Raw genomic sequence first — 18,418 nt, 5'->3', positions numbered from 1 at the left:
TATAGGCCAGGCGTGGTGGCTCACGCTTGTAATCCAAACACTTTGGAGGCCAAGGCGGGTGGATCACCTGAGGTTGGGAGTTCAAGACCAGCCTGATGAACATGGTGAAACCCCATCTTAAAAAAAGAAAAAATTTACACTCCCACCAACAGTGTAAAAGTGTTCCTATTTTTCCACATCCTCTCCAGCATCTGTTGTCTCCAGATTTTTTTTTTTTCGAGATGGAGTTTCGCTCTTGTTACCCAGGCTGGAGTACAATGGCACAGTCTCGGCTCACCGCAACCTCTGCCTCCTGGGTTCAAGCAATTCTCCTGCCTCAGCCTCCTGAGTAGCTGGGATTACAGGCATGTGCCACCATACCCAGCTAATTTTTTGTATTTTTAGTAGAGATGGGGTTTCACCATGTTGACCAGGATGGTCTCGATCTCTCGACCTCATGATCTGCCCGCCTCGGCCTCCCAAAGTGCTGGGATTACAGGCTTGAGCCACCGCGCCCGGCCGTCTCCAGATTTTTTAATGATCGCCATTCTAACTGGTGTGAGATGGTATCTCAATGAAGTTTTAATTTGCGTTTCTCTAATGACCAGTGATGATGAGCATTTTTTCATGTTTGTTGGCCTCGGGTATGTCTTCTTTTGTAAAGTGTCTGTTCATATCTTCCAACCATTTTTGAATGGGCTTATTTGTTTTTTTTCTTGTAAATCTGTTTTAGTTCTTTGTAGATTCTGGATATCAGCCCTCTGTCAGATGGGTAGATTGCAGAAATTTTTTCCCATTCTGTTGGTTGCCGATTCACTCTAATGACTGTTTCTTTTGCTGTGCAGAAGCTGTGGAGTTTGATTAGGCCCGATTTGTCTACTTTGGCTTTTGTTGCCAGTGCTTTTGGTGGTTTGGTCATGAAGTCCTCGACTACGCCTATGTCCTGAATGGTTTTGCCTAGGTTTTCTACTTTTACACTGTTGGTGGGAGTGTAAATTAGTTCAACCATTGTGGAAGACAGTGTGGTGATTCCTCAAGGACCTAGAAATAGAAATTCCATTTGACCCAGCAATCCCATTACTGGGTATATATTTAAAGGAATATAAATTGTTCTACTATAAGGACACATACACACGAATGTTCATTGCAGCACAGTTTACGATAGCAAAGACCTGGAACCAACTCAAATGCCCATCAATGATAGACTGGACAGGGAAAATGTGGCACATACACACCATGGAATATTATGTAGCCATCAAAAACAATGAGTACGTGTCCTTTGTAGGGACATGGATGAACCTGGAAACCATCATTCTCAGCAAACTGACGCAAGAACAAAAGATCAAACACCGCATGTTCTCACTCGTAGGCGGGTGTTGAACAATGAGAACACATGGACACAGGGAGGGCAGCATCACACACTGGGGTCTGTTGGGGGGAAATAGGGGAGGGACAGTGGCGGGTAGGGAGTTGGGGAGAGAGAGCATGGGGAGAAATGCCAGATACAGGTGGAGAGGAAGGTAGGAAACCACACTGCCATGTGTGTACCTATGCAACAGTCGTGCATGTTCTTCACATGTACCCCAAAACCTAAAATGCAATAAAAATAAAGTAAAATATACCATCTAGCACAGGCAAAAAAAAAGAAAAATTTTAAAAATAATTTTAAAAAGTACAGTATAGGCCAGGCACGGTGGCTCAAGCCTGTAATCCCAGCACTTTGGGAGGCCAAGGTGGGTGGATCACGAGGTCAAGAGATCGAGACCATCCTGGTCAATATGATGAAACCCCGTCTCTACTAAAAATACAAAAAATTAGCTGGGCATGGTGGCGCACACCTGTAATCCCAGCTACTCCGGAGGCTGAGGCAGGAGAATTGCCTGAACCCAGGTGGCGGAGGTTGCGGTGAGCCGAGATCGCACCATTGCACTCCAGCCTGGGTAACAACAGTGAAAACTCTGTCTCAAAAAAAAAAAAAAAAAGTACAGTGTAACAGCCACTCTCCTTCAGTTTCCAATGTCATCCCCTCTCAAAGTCACCAGTCACTTCCCAAGACAGTTCACATTTTAAATTTAATGACAAAAAGAAGATGGTATCAGATGATCAAAGTATCAAAGCGACACTTCTTTTTATAGTCAGCATGACAGAATAAGACAAAGTGGTCTCTGTGTGCTAAGCATGATGCTTACGCACCAAATCATTATTTAATCTTTATAGAACTACCTTATATCAGGTGGGTGTCATTATCCCCATCATATAGCTACACAAAGTCCTTAAGTGACTTGCCCAAAATCACACAGTTACTAAATAATGGTGCTGGATTCAAAACCAGGCTGGTCAAATGTCTGGGTCCATATTTGTAACCACCATGATAAAAACAGATTCATTAAAGGATTAAAACTAATAACTAGATGGCTTTCATGTTTCATGGATGATACAACGAATCAGAGATAACAGACAAATTCTTCAGCAGCCCCTGAACCTCATGGATACTTTTCAGGTGATGCAGGAATAGAATAAGAAACAAGAAAAACAAAAAATAAATGTGGAAATCAAGTAACGTAAAGCAAACTCATAAAAATAGAAATAAGTGGCTCAAGAATAACAAGTATAAATGTAGGGTCCTCATAATGAGACTTCATAATGTGATGTGACATAAGGGCGTCTTTTCTTCTGATTTCTACACGGAGCAAGAGAAGCCTGCACCGGGGCACAAGAGCTGATGCGGATGACTGGGGGACCCATCTCCTCCAGGCTCCCGACTTAACGGGAAACTGGACAGTTTCATTTCTGTTTTCCAAACTTTCCAATTTGACAAAAAAAAACAGGCCTGCTCCATGAGTCTCTATATTTCTTATTTCTTATCAGATAAAAATGAACCATCTCTACCCGGCAAGACATGCAGGGGAATCAGATTAATCAGAGACTGGAGGCAACCCAGTCAAAATCACACACATAACCTGGCCCACTCTAGAATGTAGGAAATTTTACTTAAAGAATGGAGTCTGACAGTTATTTGGTTCATATTTGCACGTATTAGGCTTTTTCTTCCCAGCAATCCAAAGTTTGAAGCAGAACAGAGATTGTGCAGTGAGCATTCTATTGGAGCTTTTCCCCCTCATGCAAATGAAAGCAAAGGATACTTTTACATTTAGGGAAAGGAGTAAACTAATGTAACAGGGTATTTTTGTTTCTTAAACATAAAAAGTGGCTGAGGATGAATGTGACACATGAAGACAGAATTAATGCTAAGTAGTAAAACAGCACAAGACTATTAAAAAATCCACAGTAACCTGTAAAAAGCATGACTAAAATAATTGTTTTAATTTGGTTACTCATCCTTAAAATTCTTTATGTTTCAGGTCAAATGAAAAGCCAATCACAGACGACATTTTCTTGCCCTCACCTGTAAGCTTCATCTAAAGACATGTCCATCCTCTTCATGATGTAGGCGATAGCAATGGTGGCAGAGCGGGAGATCCCAGCCAAACAGTGCACTAGGACACATCCATTGGAGGCTTTTGCTTTCTCTGTATGAGTCAAATTCAAGAAAGGTCACCTCTAACAATTGTGGTCAGCAATGAAATCTTGTTTCCATTTATTTACTCAGTGTCTTCCACCTGAAAACCTCTAAGCAAATCTCATCTGTTTACATCCTATTTATCCTTGCAATATTCTTCTGAGGAGGTAGGGGAGAATTCCCTCACCACTGACATGCAAGACAGCTGGGGTCCAAAACTCTTTGTTAATAAGTAATTTGTTAATAAGCAAGCTATTACTCACGTTTCCTGACTTATGTCAACATTTTCCCCTACTAAGACATGGCTAATGTTTAATCGTGTTATCTGACATTTCAAATTTTTCCCTTGTTACATAAGAGATATAATTAAAATTTTAAATTATTATTATTTTGAGATAGAGCCTTGCTCTGTTGCCCAGGCTGGAGTGCAGTGGTGCGATGTCAGCTCATTGCAACCTCCACCTCCCTGATTCAAGCGATTCTCCTGCCTTAGCCTCTGGAGTAGCTGGGATTACAGGTGTGCACCACCACACCTGGCTAATTTTTGTATTTTCAGTAGACACAGGGTTTCACCAATTTGGGCAGACTAGTCTCTTAACTCATGACCTCAAAAGATCCATCCACCTCAGCCTCCCAAAGTGCTGGGATTACAGAAGTGAGGCACTGTGCCCGGCCTCCCTATTTTTCTTTAGGCAACTTTTCTGTATGTCATAAAATGTCTCAACTTTATTTACTAAATTTTAGAAGAAAACATTGTATATCCTATGAATCAGGTTTACCAGGTCACTTTAATGAGATCCAAGAGAACTATTATCCCTTCCTTGATCCCCAGGAGTTACTGTCTTATTGCATTATCTTAATACCCCACAACACAGTGGAAGGACTCATGGACACTTTGCTAGAAGCAAAGGACCGGGGAAATCCCAGCAGCGCTGCCATCTCTCACTGCTGAGGGGCTTAAAAATACAGACATAAAGCCGGGCGTGGTGGCTCAAGCCTGTAATCCCAGCACTTTGGGAGGCCGAGGCGGGTGGATCACGAGGTCGAGAGATCGAGACCATCCTGGTCAACATGGTGAAACCCCGTCTCTACTAAAAGTGCAAAAAATTAGCTGGACATGGTGGCACGTGCCTGTAATCCCAGCTACTCAGGAGGCTGAGGCAGGAGAATTGCCTGAGCCCGGGAGGCGGAGGTTGCGGTGAGCCGAGATCGCGCCATTGCACTCCAGCCTGGGTAACAAGGGCGAAACTCCGTCTCAAAAAAAAAAAAAAATACAGACATAGAGCAGGGGATGAGGTTATTACACACAGCCGGGAAGCTACTAACATTCTGGCCAGTTCTGTGACTGCCTCAATTCTAAATAGTTACATGTGTGCTCAGTCATGAAGCTGAATTCTCCCCTTTTCATTCTTGGTAGATACTACCAAAAGTCTACTGAGCCTTGTGTTAAAATTATTACAATTAACAGATATGCAAAGAATCTTACTTTGGCAGCTAAACAATACAAGGCTATTCAGTCTCACTGCCTGTTATTATAAATTTCTAGTGTTATGATTATATATAGCATAATTATTTATCAAATACAAAGCAACATAGAGGTTTTGGGTAGTATATGAATAATCAGGCAGCAAGCAGCTTCCCCTTCTAGATAGGGAAACCAAACACAATAAGACAATTACAAATGAATACCAAGCAACACTCAAAGAATTGTAAGCTATACAAATGAGAACGTATAAACCGGTGTACGCACAGTCTCATGCCTTCCTGTGCCTCCAGCGTCCCTTCCTTCTCAGCTATCATTTACCCCATGGTACTCTAAGTGCTTCCTTCCCCTTCTCCCCTGCTGCTAAGAAGCTCAAAGCTAAGGTTTCTACTCTATTTCAGTAAGAGGTTGCAATTCAGATTTTTTTTTGTCAGTTACTTTACCTTTCCTAGCCCCATATTACTTGATTCTTGCTTTTTAAAATCCCATTTTAATGTGTATGTGTGAGAATATGTGTATATTTTGGTCCTAACCTATCATTGAAAACTGCTTCAAATCCTTACTGGAAGTAGGCTGGGTTTGTTTTTGTTTTTTAACGTTGACAATACTCTTATGAATTTTCATAATTATCTCAAAAACTAGATTATAAGGACCTAGAAGGATCTTGCTTGCTTCTACCAGCATTCCCCTAAGGGGTTTAATACTAGGCACATAGTAGGCATTCAGCTGATACTGCTAACTGATATACATATTTTTGAAAGCCATTTTTATAAAAAATATGAAGAAGGCTGGAAGGAAATAAAACAACGACGGTAACGTGTTACGATGTTGAGGTTACAGGTTTCCTTTTTTCTGTTTTTCAAATGTTCTGCAATGTGCTTACGACTGCTTTTACAACCACAACTCTTTTGGTGACGTCTTTTAAAAATTAACAAGTGACTAAAATGAAGTTGAGGTTCATTAGGACACATTTTGGGAGACACGAGCCCTAAACTATGTCTTCAGGCAAAGGAATTAATGCAGACCTGGAAGAGAGGAGAAGGGAAGTGTGGGCAAGAAAGCCCTGCGGCGGGACTGAGCAGAGTGCTCAGAAAACAGCCTACCTGGGAGAAGTAACCAGAGAGAAGGTTTCAACGGTGGGGAGCAGGTGTTGGAGGCTGTTGGGAATGTCAGGCTAAGGGCTACATTTCTTTTTGAGACAGGATCTCACTCTCTTCACCCAGGCTGGAGTGCCATGGCGTAAACATACCTCACAGTAACCATGAACTCCTAGGCTCAAGCAATCCTCCTGCCTTAGCCTCCCAGCTAGGACTACAGGTACACACCACCATCCCTGGCTAACTTTTAAAATGGTTTTGTAGAGACAGGATCTTACTATACTGACCAGGCTGGTGTCAAACTCCTGGCCTCAAGCAGTCCTCCTGCCTCTGCTTTCCAAAGTGCTGTGATTACACACGCTGTACCTGGCCAAAGCTACCTTTTTAATGTAGAAAACTAAGGAGCCTCTTCAGGTTTCTGAATAAAGAATAAGAAGGCAATGATGATGAAAACTGGAAATAAGCAGGTAGCCATTACAGAAATTAAGGCTAAAATCCAGGTTCAGAAAGGGCAGAGGGAACTGCAAATGAAAAGGGCAAAGACGCAGTGAGGACGACAAGTTACAAAGGCTAAAAAGAAGGAAGTGATTAACTAAGACGGGTCATAGAATCCAGCTCAAAGGACAGAAAAAGGGAGGAACTTCAGATAACAATTTAAAAAATATGTACTAATATCCAATTTTGAGTCCACTATTTCAGAAGGTGTTCAATGCACATAACATTATCTATTTTACTTTTTTATCTTCTCTTTTTGTTTTTGTTTTTTCTTTTTTCATTTTACATTATCTGTTTCAATCCTTACAATATCCCTATAAGGTAGGCAAATTATCTTCAGTTTCCAGATCAGAAAACTGAAGTGCACGAAAGTTTGAAGTAACCGAACTCAAACCACTTCACTAACAACCAGAGCAGGCAGGACTCAAATACAGACAGCTTGCCTCCAAAACACATGGTCCTAATCACCTCCCTATGTTGTGTCCATGCAGTCGTGAGTTTGGCATAGGAGAGCAGGAGCCCAGGAGCCAGTGAAGAGGAAGCAAGAGGCTGTATTCATAGCCAGCTGGGTTTGGGTGCATCTCATGAGTATCCCACAGCACAAACGGGCAAACTCTGTTACTGGCACATTAAAAAGAAAGACAAAATTCTACATAAACCTGAGTCTGTCCAACAAACCTGGAGACTTACTGAAATCTAATCTAAATAACAAAAAGAAAAGAAAGAAATCCCTATGAATCTATAAGTCACTTAAGGGGGTACATCTTCAAATGACATGCTATGACTAACCATGGCTTAAAACACCATGAAGAAGACTAGCAATTATAGTGAATATGGGCTGAATTCAAAAAGTGGCCTGGAGATTTTGCCTTGAATTACTTGGATGGGATAAGGATGATGACTCTAATAGGACCAAGCAAATGAAATATGGATACGTATCTGCAGATATTGCAAACAAATTATGTGTTTTGTGCATATGTGTTTAACCAAACTGCAAAGCGGTTAAAGTTCTTCTCTATGAATAAAAGTGGCATGATAACCCCAACATCTCCCATGAAAGGAGAAAATAAGTTGGGAGCAGTTATTCATATTCTCTCTTCTAACTCTTTTCTACTAAACTTTGTCTCCTAAAGCCTATACATTGTCATGGCTTAAGAAAATCATGTTCTCTTCTAGATAGATTTTGAAATCTCATTTTTAGCTGAAATGAGAGCCAATGTCTCTGGATCAATGTGATGTGCAATGGGAACATCAATCATAATTGTTTTGTTTTGTTTTGAGTCGGAGTCTCATTCTGTCACCAAGGCTGGAGTGCAATGGTGTGGTCTTGGCTCTGCAACATCTACCTCCTGGGTTCAAGCGATTCTCCTGCCTCAGCCTCTCAAGTAGTTGAGATTACAAGTGGCTGTCACCATGCCTGGCTAATTTTTATATTTTTAGTAGAGCCGGGGTTTCAACACGTTGGCTAGCCTGGTCGTGAACTCCTGACCCTCAGGTCATCTGCCCACCTCAGCCTCCTAAAGTGCTGGGATTACAGGTGTGAGCTGGCATGCCTGGCCAACTGTTATTATTTAAAGAGGCAAAAACTGAATGATTTGCTGAATATTTTCTAAAAGTACAATGTGGAGGGAGGGGTTAACTTGTGGGGGTTGGTTTGTGATTTTTTTTTTTTTTGAGAGATGGAGTTTCACTCTGTCGCCCAGGCTAGAGTGCAGTGGTGCAATCTCAGCTCACTGCAACCTCCACCTCCTAGATTCAAGTGATTCTCCTGCCTCAGCTTCCCAAGTAGCTAGGACTACAGGAGTGCACCACTGTGCCCAGCTAATTTTTATATTTTTAGTAGAGACGGAGTTTCACTATATGTTAGCCGGGCTGGTCTAGAACTCTTGACCTCAGGTGATCCACCTGCCTCGGCCTCCCAAAGTGCTGGGATTACAGGCGAGAGCCACTGACCCGGCCGTTTGTTTTTGATTATTTTAATGTGAACTAAGTCATTTATCTTCAGATGTTTCACAGAATGAATCCTAATTGAAGATGAAACCCTCAGCAACCTGGAAACCTTGAAAAAAGACAAGTATTTTAGAATTACTCAAAGTTCCAAAAGCATTACCTAGAATATTCCCCTCACAGGTGACAATTATAGTATGGGGCTTAATATACCTAATTCCACTTTTTTTGTTTTTGAGACAGGGTCTGGCTCTATTGCCCAGGCTGGAGTTCAGTGGCACAATCTCTGCTCACTGCAACCTCTACCTCCTGGCTCAAGCAATCCTCCCACCACAGCCTCCTGGACAGCTGGGACCACAGATGTGCTGGTAGAGACAGGGTCTTGCTATGTTGTCCAGGCTGGTCTTGAACTCTTGGGTTCAAGTGATTGCTTGGCTCGGCCTCCCAAAGTGCTGGAATTACAGGTATAAGCCACCATGCCTGGCCAATTCCACTGTTTTAAAGGAACTGGTTCTTTTATTTTTAAGGACAGTAACCAATTCAGAATATTTAATTATGGATTAAAGTGATCAAACTTACATAACTAAGAGAAAAAAAATCCTCACATGGAACATCAAGAGTCACACACTGTGGTATGTTGCTCAGGAGCTAGCAGTATTTCTCCTCCGCTCAGCCACTATCCACTAAAGCCACATTCCAGGGCCGGGCTCATGCCTGTAATCCCAGCACTTTGGGAGGCCGAGGTGGGTGGATCACAAGGTCAAGAGATCGAGACCATCCTGGTCAACATGGTGAAACCCCGTCTCTACTAAAAATATAAAAAATACAAAAAATTAGCTGGTGGCGCCTGCCTGTAATCCCAGCTACTCAGGAGGCTGAGGCAGGAGAACTGCCTGAACCCAGGAGTTGGAAGTTGCGGTGAGCCGAGATCGCGCCATTGCACTCCAGCCTGGGTAACAAGAGCGAAACTCCATCTCAAAAAAAAAAAGCCACATTCCAAGTACACATCACCTGTCATCCAGCAGATCTGATCCCATGGCACCAATACGCCTCAACAGCACCCAGGAGCCAGAGAAGCTCCAGAACTGAACAGACCCAGGAAGCAGAACAAAGTATGGCACAGATGAGATCCTGTCATGCATGACCACTGCCAAAGGAATGACCAAATAGGGGAGGGGGGGGGGAGAGAGAGAGAGAGAGAGAGAGAGAGAGAGAGAGAGAGAGTGTGTGTGTGTGTGTGTGTCTACTGAAATTCTATTAAATCAAATACTATGTGTATGTGTGTGTGTATATATTCTATTAGATCAAATACCACCTAAAATTATTGCCATGTGGACCCAGGGTTAGAAATCTTGACATAAAGAGTTAAATGTAATGGGATTTGTTTTCACAAGATTTAACTTTTCTCTGTGGAAAATATAGCGACAAGGCAACAGGGAATATTACTGAAGTTTCCCAAAGGCTTGCATAGGATTTGAAAAAGTTGGGGGAAGAATGTAACCCTAAAAGCTTAACTGATTTCCAAACACTTGCAAATACGTAATTACAGATCCCATGAAGCTTAACCTTGGTGGTGTTAAATGTTAGCTAGAACATCACAAGGCCAGTCCTTAGGGACAGTGTGACACGTGTCACCTTAACCACTAGATGAGTAAGCAGCACCATGTGTTGTTTTCAGACTTGAAATCTCTGAAACAGGCTCCTTTTCTCTAAAGAAAAAAAGGTGGTGGGGGGTGCTGATGGGGTACACCTACACATGAGACAGTTAACCCAAAGGACCTGTAATATTATTTGAGCTACTTACCAATGAAATCCACTGATTCGTCCAACCACGGCAAAATTTTCTCACAAAAGCTGTCATTCACAGGCACCCGCAGGAAATGAGACTCAGGGATAAAGTCAGGCTTTGGACAGGTATTGCTGGCATTTAACACATAACCAATCCCATTCTGCTGCATTAGCTCCTATGGAGAGAAAGAGCAGTTAAAGTGACTAAAAATACAGTAAACATGATCATTCTGAAAGAGTGAAGTTTAAAGCAATGATAAAAATGCCCAGTTTCCTTGAAATAAAATTCATTCATATCAGTGAAGGCCAAAAGCCCAGCAAAAAGACATCTAGAGACAAGTTTAAAGCAAAAAAGAAAAAAAAAAACTAAGAGAGGCTACTGAAAATGATGTGCTCACACATCATTAATAAAGTCAACCCTCTATAATCTTATTGCTAGAGAGAAGTGGAACAAAGAATCCAAAATCAAACAGTTTATATGACTTTAGAATATATGGACACACAACATTATCTTCCCACACAGAACATGCTAGTTCTCTAAAACACAGTTCTAGTCATTCTTCTCACTCTAAATATTCTCTTTGAGGGCTGCACTTATTTCTATAGCTTTAATTATCAGTTCTACATGCTGATGCAGGGGCGTAGGGGTGTGTGTGTGCGCGCGCGCACGTGCATTTCCTCTTAAATTTCCAACCTATATCTCCAGCTACTACTGGATATCGGGATGTTACACAGGCCCTTCACATTTAAAATGTCAGAAACTAAATATATTCTCTTTCTCCCTTTTCTGCCCCAATTCCTGCTTCCTCTTTGTAATCTCAAAATTGGTTTAGGGTAATAACATCCAGCCAGCCAGCTGAGCTCAAAAATAAAATGGGGCTCCTTTCTCTTCCCCATGACCGTCATCCAAATGGCTGCCATGTTCTTTTGGAATCACCTCTTCATTGATCATCTCCTCTCTATTCCCATTCACTGCTCAGTGGCCAAGATAACCAAAAAAGCCACTGGGAGCTCTTGAAGTTTGCAGCAGTTTTCTCTCCAAACAATGTTCTGAACAATTAGAGGAATCTTGGTTCTGATTAACCCCAGGCTGGGTGCTTTATCCATATTCTTTTCATTTCCTTGTGTCTCATTTCCTGCTCCTGTCCCATATAGCCCCAACAACGTCACATGTACACCCACCCTGTGTGCTTCTGTTCACACCATTCCTGTGCTTAGAAGGCCCTGTCCCTCTTCTGAAAGACACTTTTCCTACTTTAACCTCACGTATGAACCCACTGATGCATAATTAACCACTTAGGTCTCTGTGCTTCCAAAGTACTTTGTTCACAACATTAGTTAAGCACCTAGCATAATGTGTTATCATTAACAGATAATTCTCATCTCCCCTGTTATGTAATGAAGTAATACGTGAGATCTTGGGCCAAGTCTTGCTTGTTTTTGCACCTTTACTCCAGGTATAGAGTTGCACTCAAAATGAATCTGTTCAACTGATACCCACCCACCATTTAGCAGCCAGGCTCACACAAACCCACTTCATTTAGTCACCCGCCTGCTGCCTCTTAGGAGATGCTCCAAGCCTGGAATAATTATCTTAGTCTAAGCAATCTCGATCATTTTTTCCTTCTCTTCGAATACTACCTTTTCTACAAATCTTTTCCAACTACCTGAAAGAAAATTGGCAATTTTCTTCCTATATTACCCTTCTGAAACATGCCACTTCCTTGATCTCTTCATTCACCACATTTGGCACAATAGATACACTTTATTTTACATAAAAGGTGGATGGCGGCCGGGTGCAGTGGCTCACGCCTGTAATCCCAACACTTTGGGAGGCCAAGGCCGGTGGATCACCTGAGGTTGAGAATTCTAGACCAGCCTTAACAACATGGAGAAACCCCATCTCTACTAAAAATACAAAATCAGCCATGAGTGATGGCCCATGCCTGTAATCCCAGCTACTCAGGAGGCTGAGGCAGGGGAATCACTTGAACCTGGGAGGCAGAGCTTGCAATGAGCCAACATTGTACCACTGCACTCCAGCCTGGTCAACAAGAACAAAAAAAAAGGGGTGGGGGAGGAGGAATGGCATAAATCCAGATTGTGTATGCAACCATCTCTTATCTCTGAGATGACAATGTCAATAAACAACTTTCCAGATTAGGTGGGTTTCTTAGCTGGGCAACACCCTTCAGCTATCACAGAGCCCGAGTCTTCAGATGGTCTCTCATGCTTCTGTTAACTACCAGGCTATGCAGATCTTAATGGTGTTTACCACAACCTTTAACTTTTGTACATGTACAAAGGTTACATTTGTTTTTCTATGGGTGAACCCAAGCTGAGTTTATCTAGTACTATCTGATCAACAACAGGGTGCAGAAACTGGTTTCAGGATCACCCATTAAGAACAGAAGTGGGTCACTGGAATTAAGTCAGCCTTTGAGGACTTTCTCACCAATGATTCTTTAAGAAAAAAAAATTTATTTTTTTCTCCTTTCCACCAATACTACAGATATGTTAAATTAAAAGCAGAGTAATATCCCTTTCCACTCAATTCAATAATGAAGATATTACAGAACTTTCTGAGAAATGGGGTGACTCTAATAGTGTTATATACTGTACACAATTAAAAGACAGGAAATTCTAAGAGAAAACAAGTTGCAAGTCAATGAGTGTCAAGTTTTATTTTCCATTAAAAAAAAAAAAAACCAGAACAATGTACCCTTCTGACAAGTAATCTAACAGCCTACATTTTATAGAAATTATAATTTAATCAACCTATGTTAAGTCAAAAAATATTCACTGAACACCTTTGTTAGAGACCTATTAATAATACAATGACACATGGTACCTAATAAGAAAATGATATCTAACATTTATTGAATGCCTACAATGTGCCAGATACTGTGTTAAGCATTTAAAGGGATGGTCTCATTTAATTCTCACAACTACCCTTTGATGTGGGTTCTTGTCCTCATTTTACAAATGAGGAAACTGAGGCATGGCCAGGCGCAGTGGCTCACGCCTGTAATCCTAGCACTTTGGGAGGCCAAGGTGGGTGGATCACCTGAGATCAGGAGTTCAAGACCAGCCTGGCCATCATGGTGAAACCCCATTTAAAAAAAAAAACAAAAAACTGAGGCTTAAGTTCCTTCTAAGGCAAATTAGATGGAGCAATAAAGTAACTATCTACATAAATACATTTTTTTCTTTAAAGACAAGGTCTCACTGTTTCCCATGCTGGAGTACAGTGGTACAATCACAGCTCATTACATCCTTGACCTCCCGGGGTCAAGTGATCCTCCTGCCTGTCTCCTGAGTTGCTGGGACTATAGGCATGTGTCATTGCTCCCTGCAAATTAAAAAAAAAAATTTTTTTTGTAGAACTCCTGGCCTCAAGCAATCCTCCTACCTTGGCCTCCCAAAGTGCCTGGATTACAGGCATGCGCTACTACACACAGCTAGTAAAATATTTTAAATGCGCCGGGCGCAGTGGCTCAAGCCTGTAATCCCAGCACTTTGGGAGGCCGAAGCGGGTGGATCACAAGGTCAAGTGATCGAGACCATCCTGGTCAACATGGTGAAACCCCGTCTCTACTAAAAATACAAAAAATTAGCTGGGCATGGTGGCACATGCCTGTAATCCCAGCTACTCAGGAGGCTGAGGCAGGAGAATTGCCTGAACGCAGGAGGCGGAGGTTGCGGTGAGCCGAGATCGCGCCATTGCACTCCAGCCTGGGTAACAAGAGCGAAAACTCCGTCTCAAAAAAAAAAAAAGAAAAAAAAATATTTTAAATGCAAAATGAACTGAGAAAAAAATTAATAATTTCAATGGCTTTATTTATACAATTTTTAGCTTAAAAGATCTATTGATTAAATCTACTGTCCAGCTGCTACCTGAAAATATTTTTGGAATAGTAAGATGGGACTTGATAAATAAAACAAAAACAACTTTTTAAACAAACCAAAAAATACCCAAACTACTAAATATAATTTGGCTACTAAGTTAAATATCATAAATAAGCACCTTCTCATCTGGATTGGTAGTCAGTAGAAAAAGTTAAGGAGGAAATCATTACAAATGATACATACATGCTCGAAACATTATTTTAACTTAAATAAATGTACATGAATACACTAATTTCTGATGCAGGACCACAGCTTTTTCTTTTCTAGGTTAGCTGACTGGAGTTCTTAAGCAAATCATACCTAAACACATCTACCACTTATAGTTTTCATTTTTTAAAGAAGAGGAAGAACTTGTAAAACACTATCAGTGCCAAAGACTTCTAGATTACTACTATCCCCCAAATACTTTATAGCTCCCTTATTCCCACCTAATTTGACAAGTATATATACATAAAGCAACCTGTCATTCCTGAATCTTTCCAAAACACCTGAGGTCATAGAAAAACATCTCTCTTCATTCACATTTCATCAGTGTCATATTTTAATTAACATGCATAATTATAATAACAAGTCAAGTGGCCTAAACAGGTTTGAGAACAAACACAACTGATTCTTGGTAAGTATACTATTCAAATGGTAGAAGCACGCTGCAGCAAAGAGCCTACTCATGCAGCAGGCATTCACCTGCCAGACATGGGGAAGAGAGGACGCAGAATCTCTGGAGTCAGTTAAGAAAGTTTCTGAGGTTTCATTCAACTGTTGTTAGTTTGCTCTCTTGATTTTTTAAAAATTTTTTTTTTTTTTTTTTTTTTTTACAAACTTCAATACTACTAACTGGCTGGGAGGGGATCTTAATTTTTGTTGGTGTTTTTAAGAGACAGGGTCCCCACCATGTTGTCCAGGCTAACCTCGCACTCCTGGATTTGAGGGATCCTCCCGTCTCAGCCTCCCAGGTAGCTGGGATTACAGGTGTGCGCCACCATACCTGACCCATCTTATTGTTTGTAATGGTGAAACTGAAATGGAACTATGATTACAAAGAATGAGTCTGACTCTTTTGTGGAATAAGGATTGCTTTTATTTATAGATATGTATCAATGACTTCTTACTAAATTACAAAGAGATATAATTCATTCAGTTTAGTTTCAGCATGTTTTGTAAAACATGCACAACTGAATATTTACTCTGTCCTATAATTAAACATCATAATCTTTCAGCTTCCAGAGAGCAGTCATCTTATACTATTAAATATTTAGCTCAACTTTGTGCTAAGTCTGCAAATACATACTTTCTACTGAGTAGATCATCTTTTTTGCTGGCCTTCAAAGATCCTTCCAACATCTTGGCCTCACAGTTTCTGAGCTCCTCATCTTGGCCACTCACTCGCATGAGATCTGGCCTGGTCTCTGTCATTACCAACTACCACAAACCCTCCATAATCTAGAGTTCATGCACCCTACTCTTACACGACTCTTCCACTTTCCAGCTCACTCTCTCTTACACTGCACTACACCCAGAGTCTGTAAACCCCTGTAGGACCTACAGTCTGATGATGTTACACTTTTCTGTCCTTCATCCCCATGACGTCTGTCTGCCTTCCTTGCCCAACTTAAATTGTATAATCAATCATTATAATCACTCATTTGCTTTTACCCTGCCTTAGCAAGAATTGACTCCACCTAGTCTGCATTGCTCATGCCACTGAACATGGCCAGAGAAAAACACTCCACAATGCTACCTGATCTCACTTTCAATTCATACTCCTCAGCAATCACTGTATTTCCCCAGTCCTTCACTTTTTCTCTTTCCCATGTCATTCTGTTTCCCTTTTTCTTCAAACTCCCTGTAAGTCCCCACTCATCCTCACTCATAGCTGAAGAATGATCTTGCTTCCTACTACAATGGAAAAACCGAAACAGTCAGAAGCAAATTTTGATAGCCTTCCATCACCACATTTACCCATTTACCAGCAAATGCACTTAGACGCTGTGCCTTCCCAGCTGTTGTCCTGGATGAACTGTTCACACTCATAAGGCCAGTCTCCCCACTTGCTAAATAAATCCATCCCCTCTTGCTCAAGGATACAGCTTTCATGATTCTCCTTTCTTCTACATCAATTTTCCACTGTACAGGATCATTCCTCCTACCTGCAATCATTTCTATGCCACCATTTCTATGACCTTAAAATATCTTCTCTCACCTTCGACGCTCCCTCCGGCCATTACCCCATATCTTTGTTTCTTGAAATTCCTTGAAAGAGCTCCTTCTACTTGGTATATTCAATTCCACTCCTCCTGTTATCTCCTGAAGCCATTCCATTCAGGGTTTCACCCCCCAACGCTCTACCAAACCTGCCCGATGATCACCAGGGACAGTCACATTGCTAAACCCAAGGACCAAGTCTCAGTCTTCATCTTTCTTGACCTACAGTACTACTTGGCACACTTCATTACTCCTTCCTCCTGGAAAACACATTGTTTAATTGCCTCCTTGATTTCTTTCCTTCCTCAGTATTTATGGCTAAATATCCCTTGTTGGGTCATTCTCAACTCCCCACACTTTCAGGGTGGGAGTGCCCATGGCTCAATCCTTTTCTCATCTATATTTTGCCTCTTATTAATTATCTGATCCTCTCTTATGACATCAAGTACTGTCTGTATGTTAATGACTCCCACCTTTATACCTCCTCCTTCAGGGATCCCCCACCCCATTCATATATCCATCTGTCTACTCAACGTCTCCACTTGGAAGTATAACAGGCGTTTCAAATTCGGTGTGTCCAGAACTGACTCCTGCTCTTCCCACAGACTTCATCTCAGTTAAAAGCAACTGCATCTTCCAGTCTCCCTGACACCTCTCCTTTTCACACACTCCTACCATCCAATCCTATTGACTATCCCTTCAAAGTATAGCCCAAATCTCACCTTACTGCCACCCTGACTCCAACTTACCAGGATGGAGCCTCCTAACTGGCCTCCCTGATTCCATCCTGTAGGAAATTCAGCCTATTTTCAACACAGAAACCAAAGTGAGCCTAACAATGTAAGTAAGATTATGTTGCTCCTCTGCTTGGAACCTTCCAATGAGCTCTTTTTCTCTGAGTAGAAGCTCAGGTCTTACAAGCCTAGGTTGAAGTCTTGTATTGTCCAGATCTGTTCCCATTACCTCTCTGACGACACTCTCCCGTGCTTACTCTGCTCCAGCCACACTGGCCTCACTCTTACTTTGCATACCACATGCGCTGCAGTCTTTGCCTTGGTGGCTTCTTCTGCCTGTACTGTTCTTCCTCCAGCTATTCAAATGGCTCACTCTTTGACCACAAGTGTTTGTTCAAATACCTCTACCTCAATGAGGCCTACTTTGATCACCCGTTTAATTCCAACACACACCTCACAGGTACTCCCCAGCCCTCTTAACCTGTTTTCTTCTTAGCACACATCACCATCTGCTATACATGTAATTTACACATTTATTATGTTTCCTATCAAGTTTCTTTCTCTCGGATGTAAACTGATGAAAGCAGAGATTGCTGTCTCATTTACCGCTGTACCCCTAGCACCTAGAACACTGTTTGGCACATGGTAGAGACTCAGTAAACATTTGCGAAGTGAATACATGAAGGAACCCTTAACCATGAAGCTGACTAAAATAAGTATCTAGTAACTAGTTTATTAGCATTTCTAATGAGAAAACTTCATATATGTTCCTTGTACATTTTCATTTTACAAGTCACTGTAAAATGTCATTAACTTACATTCCATTCATTTCATAATTTATAAAAGACTATTTTTCCTGGGTTGAAAATTTTAGTTTCTCAAATTCATTAAAAGAAGGTTTTCTTTTTTCTTTCTTTTTTCTTTTTTTTTTTTTTTTGAGACAGAGTTTTACTCTTGTTGCCCAGGCTGGAGTGCAGTAGTGCGATCTTGGCTCACTGCAACCACTGCCTTCCGGGTTCAAGCGATTCTCCTGCCTCAGCCTCCTGAGTAGCTGAGATTACAGGCATGTGCCACCACACCCGGCTAATTTTGTATTTTTAGGAGAGATGGGGTTTTGCCATGTTGGCCAGGCTGGTCTCAAACTCCTGACCTTAGGTGATCTGCCTGCCTCGGCCTCCCACAGGCGTGAGCTACCATGTCTGGCCACAAGAAGGTTTTCTGAGTAAATTAACAGAAGGTGTGCTTACTTAATTTTTAAGGACGT

At 41.5% G+C, this 18,418-nt stretch overlaps 1 protein-coding gene across 2 annotated transcripts in view; it reads right to left on the bottom strand.

The window, feature by feature from the left end:
* Positions 1-18,418, bottom strand: part of DUSP16 (dual specificity phosphatase 16) — a 96,543-nt gene that overhangs the window by 4,796 nt on the left and 73,329 nt on the right. For both annotated transcript variants that reach the window (XM_039461586.2, XM_039461588.2), the window contains exons 5-6: positions 10,326-10,485; positions 3,386-3,509 (exon numbers count right to left, since the gene is read on the bottom strand). In XM_039461586.2, coding sequence (XP_039317520.2) covers positions 3,386-3,509; positions 10,326-10,485 — 284 coding nt within the window. The remainder of the gene's footprint in view (positions 1-3,385; positions 3,510-10,325; positions 10,486-18,418) is intronic.

Source organism: Saimiri boliviensis, chromosome 7 (assembly GCF_048565385.1).
Source record: "Saimiri boliviensis isolate mSaiBol1 chromosome 7, mSaiBol1.pri, whole genome shotgun sequence".
Classification (NCBI taxonomy): Eukaryota; Metazoa; Chordata; class Mammalia; order Primates; family Cebidae; genus Saimiri; species Saimiri boliviensis.
This window is presented reverse-complemented; position numbering and strand designations above follow the sequence as displayed.